Source organism: Jaculus jaculus, chromosome 1 (genome assembly GCF_020740685.1).
Source record: "Jaculus jaculus isolate mJacJac1 chromosome 1, mJacJac1.mat.Y.cur, whole genome shotgun sequence".
In the NCBI taxonomy this organism is placed as follows: Eukaryota; Metazoa; Chordata; class Mammalia; order Rodentia; family Dipodidae; genus Jaculus; species Jaculus jaculus.
The window spans coordinates 142,295,011-142,301,634 of record NC_059102.1 but is presented as its reverse complement, the minus strand read 5'-3'; the positions used below and the strand labels follow the sequence as shown (position 1 = coordinate 142,301,634).

At 42.9% G+C, this 6,624-nt stretch overlaps 1 protein-coding gene across 1 annotated transcript; it reads right to left on the bottom strand.

Annotated features, from left to right (window-relative positions):
* On the bottom strand, positions 1-1,038 carry LOC123454832 (AP-3 complex subunit sigma-1-like). Its single transcript, XM_045134358.1, has one exon. It carries the CDS (start codon positions 1,024-1,026, stop codon positions 445-447), a length of 582 nt encoding a protein of 193 aa, XP_044990293.1. The 5' UTR covers positions 1,027-1,038; the 3' UTR covers positions 1-444.
* Between the last annotated feature and the right edge of the window lie 5,586 nt (positions 1,039-6,624).

The following is a 6,624-nucleotide window of genomic DNA, read 5'->3' as shown; positions in this document are numbered from 1 at the left end:
TTACCTTGGAGTTTATTTAATGTTTTCATGCAATACACACTTGGTTTTTTAAATAACAATTGCGACAAACAGCAGAAAGAATTTAAGAATGCTGCACTTGGGATCCATACAAAACACCAACATTTTGGGTTGTACACAATTAAAGAAATATCTCACTTTTCGAAATACTGTGATAGCCAATACATCGAGGCATGCCTGTACGTGAGCACAGTAATGCAGTTTAGAAAAGGGGAGGGAATCACACTGGAACTATTCAATTTCTTTAAAACCACTGAGCAAGAAAAGTAACATTGAACTTCCATACTGATTTTATACAACTTCTATACAGTACCTTGACTTAAATCCAAGAGCAAAGTTAACACTCTCTATTTTTGGTAAACAACTGTAGGGTAAACTTAGATGACTCCCTCCTGGATTTTACCTGGGAGCGGCCTTTTTAATATTTTATTTAAAAGAGGGCAGGTTTGGCACTTTTATACTGATGTCACCAATGTTAATATTTCTTGGGATCTCAGGAAGATTCATATTCTTTACAGCTGATACAGCACGGGCTGGAGCTCCTGCTAAGCCAGCCTCAGATTTCTCCAGCTTATTCTGTGCATCAATCTGTGTAACGATCTCATTCATGTTGGTCTCCAAGACCATTCCCCCCATCACCATTTCTCCAAGAATATTGTGAACCTTGTCTACATGGAATATTAAATCCAGTTCACAGACATTTTCAAAACATTTGTCTAATGTTTCCACAAACACTTGAATTAGATCTAAAATGCCAAGTTCACTTTCTGAGGAATCCACACAGAAGACAAAATACAGTGTTGCATAATGTCTATAAATCAGTTTGTTGTCAGATCCTCCAATTAATAATCCTCCTTCTAGGAAATTACAAACATTCTCATCTCTCTTAGACACCAAATGGAAAGTCTCCCTGATGATTTGCTGCTGCATATCTTCACTGTAAGGCTGGTAGAACTTGGACAGCCGTGGCTTCCCGTGGTTGTTGAAGATGAGGATCGCCTTGATCATGGCTGGGCCGGGCCGACCAGGTGGGCGCCTTATTTTTCCTTTTTTATTAACAACTTCCATGATTGTAAACAATATCCCATGGTAATGCCCTCCCCCCCCCCCACTTTCCCCTTTGAAACTCTCCATCATATCCCCTCCCCTCTCAATCAGTCTCTTATTTTGACGTCATGATCTTTTCCTCCTATTATGATGGTCTTGTGTAGGCAGTGTCAGGCACTATGAGGTCATGGATATCCAGGCCATTGTGTCTGCCATATTCATCTTTCAGACTGAGGGTTGTAAAGTTCAAGAGCTCCAAGTGTGGGCAACGATGCAGAACAACTGACACACTAACTCCTGCACAGCAGCAAGGAAGCTAAGTGGTGAAAATTCCTTAGAAAATGTTTGGCAGTATCCACTAAGGCCGACTGAATGAATTACAGCTGTCCAGCACGTTCTCTACTCATTATAGGAGGAGCACAGTTTACCAAAAGACCTGTTCTGTTATTTGGATGTTCTAGGAACAGTGTTCATGAGAATCCTCAAAGTAGAAACTACCCAAGTGCCCATTAGTGGTTTCATGGGTGAATCAGTACATTCATATTGTGGACTGCGCTGCCCAGTAACGAGAATGGTGCAGCCATATGGATCAATCTCATGCACATGCTGAACAAAAGCAACCTGAAAAAACTAATACATGCTTGTTTCACTTAAGTCTCCTTCTTGCCTAACAAACCCCTCTAAAACCTAGAGTCTTAAAGCAACAGGGACTTATTTCTCATGAGTTTGTAGGCTGGCTGTGCAGTTCCTCCCTTCCTGATTTCACCTGAGTTCATGTACCAATGCTTTACTAAGCTTCAGTTGTCTGGCCTGGAAGGCCCACAGGAACTTCATTCTGACGAGTTCTTTGCCATGTGACTTGAACCACCTTCCTTACACAGTGACCTGAAGGCAGAGGTCCAAGAAGGCAAAAGCGGAGTTACACAGTGCTCTAAGGCCAGTCTCAGCTGCTGCCCAGTGCCCAGTGCTCTGCACTGTACTGGACAAACCAAGCCAGGAGGCCAGGTGCGATTTCAGAAGTGTCAGCTTGGATCCTATCTGAAGAGAAGTCACATTACAAAGCAACACATGTCACTGGGCATGCACACCTTTAATCCCAGCACTTGGGAGGCCAAAGCAGAAGGACTGTTGTGAGTTCAAGGCCATCCTAAGACTACATAGTGAATTCCAGGTCAGCCTAGGCTAGAATGAGACCCTACCTCAAAAAAAAAATTTTTTTTTTCTTTTAGCCCTGTGTGGTAGTGCACGTGTGCCTTTAATCCCAGCACTTGGGAGGCAGAGGAAGGAGAATTGCCAAGAGTTTGAGGCCACCCTGAGACTACATAGTGAATTCCAGGTCAGCCTGGGTAGAGTGAGACCTTACCTTGAAAAAAACAACAAGAAAATGTTTTTTTAAATTCAAAGGGACACATTTCAAGGGATGGAAGAAATCTGTGGCCATATTTTTATCTACTATAGTACAGTGTGATTCGATCTATATGAAGTAAAAGGAGGCAAAATTCATGTATGTTGTTACAATGCCTTTGGCAGATAGGCCTAGAGGAGTCTGCCAAAAACCATCTGGCTTCCTGGATATAAATTCCATTGTCATTCTTATTATGTCTCTCCCTCAATCTCTCTGCCATGTGTAGGTTTTTATTTTATTTATTTTATTTTTATTTTATTTATTTGAGAGCGACAGACAGAGAAAGAGACAGAGACAGAGAATGGGTGTGCCAGGGCCTCCAGCCACTGCAAATGAACTGCAGACGCATGCACCCCCTTGTGCATCTGGCTAACGTGGGTCCTGGGGAATCAAGCCTTGAACTGGGGGTCCTTAGGTTTCACAGGCAAGCACTTAACCTCTAAGCCATCTCCCAGCCCCCCCCCTTTTTTTTTGAGACAGGGTCCCATGTATACCATCTAGGGATAGGATACCATGATCCTATCTCTATCACCTAAGTGCTGGGACTACAGATATGCACCACCACACCTGGTTTATGCAGTGCTGGAGATCCAACCTAGGGTTTCATGAATGGTAAGTAAGCACTCTACTAATTGAGCTACATCTCCAGCTCAGTTCCTTCTTTCCTTTCTCTGTTTCTTTTTTTTTTTTTTTCTTTTGCTTTTACAGTCACAGTATCTGTCTATATTCCAGGCTGGCCTTGAACTAATACTCCTCCTGCCTTGGCTTTTCAAGTGTTGGGATCACAGTGGTGTACTACCACACCTAGCCCATATATTACACTAATACACCTAGGTCTATCCAGTTTATGAAGATTCAGTGAACTTTAAGCTTAGAAAATTTTCATGATTGCTAAACTTGAATTAAAAGTTAAAAATTATATAGTAAGGAGTAAAGTTCACTTCCCTTTCAGCAACAGGGCAGCCAGGCAGACCAGCATAGTGGCTCAACTCAAGGTGACTTGGAGCCATGGCTTCTATCTGCTTGCTGCTCTCAGCTGAGCAGCTAAAGCAGATACCAGCTGCCCACACTCCATTCGTGGGGACTCCAGAGGTCTTCTTGGACACATACATTCCTTTTGTGCTATGGAAGAAATTACACACATCCCTACCTTCCAATCTGATGATAAGCCCAGCTGGATTGTAGACTTAAATGGGTAGCCTGTGTCAGTCACATGCCAACTTCAGGGAAGCCACTAGCAGTCACACACTTGCTGATGAAGCTGTTCTTTAATATCTTCAAAAGGCCATTAAGAAATAGCCAAGGACTGGAGAGATGGCTCAGTGGTTAAAGGTGTTTGCTTGAAAAGCCTGATGGCCTAGGTTCAAATCCCAAATGCCCACATAAATCCAGACGTAAAGAGTTCGTTTGTGGTAGCAGAAGGCCCTGGTGTATCCATTCTCTCTCCCTTATATTCTCTCTCTCTGCTTTCAAATAAATAAATACATTTAAAAAAAAAAGAAGTAACCAACATCCTTTTCCTCACTGCCAAAAGATTAGAACCCTCACACCTGAGTTCTATACTTGGCTGGTAACTCCTGAGTCGAAGTGAAGACCACTCCTCCTTCTCTGGAACCCCTCTATCCCCACTCCTTAGATTTTTTGACCTACTAGCTCTTTTCTTCTAGAAGAAAGAATCAGCTATATAGCACTAAGAATCCAGCACTGGGACTTTCCCTGAGACTCCAATCTACTGCTCCAAGGACCTGCCTTGAATCTCCTTGGAGCCAAACAGTAACGGCAGGCTAAGGGACAGCTCAGGGGCAGAGCCCCACTGTGCACACACCACACTCTGAGTTCAATACCAAATACTTTAAAAAGTTCATAAATGATCTCTCAAAAAGACAAAAACAATGTCATGGTCTATAAATTTCTAAAGCTCTATCTCATCATGCAAAGGCAAAAGGGTACAAAGGAAAATGTTCCAGCTTTGAATGACACAGACCTACATCCACATCTCAGCCCTTCCTCTTCCTACAGGAAGAACTTTGGGTAAAGTTCTGCAAGCCTCTGGGCCACAGCTTTCCCATCTGTGAAATGGGAATGTCAATGCAAATTGTAAGAATATAGTTAGCCCACTGTAGGTGCTCTAGGTAGTAACTTTCTCTTCTCCTACTTCTCTGTCCTTCTAGAGTTCAGCAATCCATAATTTAAAGAATCAAATGACTAAGGTTAAAAAACAAGACTTAGAGCCAAGTGTGGTGGTGCATGCCTTTAATCCCAGCACTCAGGAGACAGAGGTAGGAGGATCACTGTAAATTCAAGGCCACCTGAGACTACATAGTTAATTCCACATCAGCATGGACCAGAGACCCTACCTTGAAAAACCAAAAAGTAAAAAAAAAAGACTTTGGGCTGGGGAGATGGCTCAGTGGTTAAAAGCACTTGCTTGCAAAGCCTGATAGCCTGCTTTAATTTCTCAGAACACATGCAAAGTTAAATGTGCAAAGTGGTACATGCATCTGGAGTTCATTTACAGTGGCCAGAGGCCCTGGCACACTTGTTTTCTCTCTGCTTGCAAATAAATAAAAATATTACTAACTTTTTTTTTTGCCTTAACCACTGTTTATTTGGGGTTTTTGGGTTTTTGTTTGTTTGTTTTTGGTTTTCTAAGGTAGGGTCTCACTCTAGCTCAGGCTGACCTGGAATTCACTATGTATTCTCAGGGTGGCCTCGAACTCTCGGCGATCCTCCTACCTCTGCCTGCCAAGTGCTGGGATTAAAGGCGTGCGCCACCACGCCCAGCTTGTTTTTTTTTTGTTTTTTTTTTTTTTGCAAGCAGAGAGAAAGAGGAGAGGGAGATAAAGAGACAGAGAGAGAAAATGAACATGCCAGGGCCTCCTGCTATTGCAAACAAACTCCAGATGCTTGTACCACTTTGTGCTTCGGGCTTAACATGGACACTGAGGAACTGAACTTGGGTCATGGAGTTGTGCAGGCAAGCACCTTAACCGCCAAGCCATCTCTCCAGCTCAATAAAAATGTTTTATTTTCTTTTTTTAAAAAAAGGCTGGGGCTGGAGAGGTGGCTTAGCGGTTAAGCGCTTGCCTGTGAAGCCTAAGGACCCCTGTTCGAGGCTCGATTTCCCAGGACCCACGTTAGCCAGATGCACAAGGGGGCGCACGCATCTGGAGTTCGTTTGCAGTGGCTGGAAGCCCTGGCGTGCCCATTCTCTCTCTATCTGTCTCTCTCTCTCTCTCTGTCATTCTCAAATAAATAAATAAAAATGAACAAAAAAAATATTTTTTAAAAAAAGGCTGGACAGAGCCTCAGAGGCCCCCAACACCTGAGCACTTAAGCAGGCCAAAAATGAACCCAACATGGCTCAGGGAAATTTTGCGGAAGAGGGGGCGGAAAGAATGTCAGAGTCACATGTTGGGTCATGATTTGCAGAGACATTTATCATACCAATAACTGGGGGCTAACTCCACAATGCACGACCCATTTTCATTAACAAGAAGGGTCTAATGGGAGGGGGTAGATCACAGATGAGACTAAATAATGGTACCAAACTGCCTGTATTTACTGAAAAGAAAACTAATAAATTAAATTTAAAAAAATAATAAAAGAAAAAAAATAAATAAAAGAAAAATAAAAAAAATTTTTTTAAAAAGAAAAAGGCTGGAGAGATGGCTTAGCGGTTAAGCGCTTGCCTGTGAAACCTAAGGACCCTGGTTCAAGGCTCGGTTCCCCAGGACCCACATTAGCCAGATGCACAAGGGGGCACACACATCTGGAGTTCTTTCGCAGTGGCTGGAGGCCCTGGTGCGCCCATTCTCTCTCCATCTGCCTCTTTCTTTCTCTGTCTGTCGTTCTCAAATAAATAAAATTTTTTAAAAAGTAGATGAAAGAATGGCAAACATTTATTTTGGAAAAGAGCATTTAGCCCCCATGAGTCAGCACCTGCTCCCTTACCCAGCATTAATTTAATATGGTTGTATTCAGTCCTTGGAGACTCTTGAGGGCAGATGACTATGAGCCCCATACTACCAGTGAAGAACCTGAAATATGACAGCTTGCCTAAGATCAGCTATATAGAGATGTGGCCATTCAAGCTCATGTCAGATACTCCTCCTGTCCCTGGAGACAGCATGGGGGAGAAGAAGGGAACACAG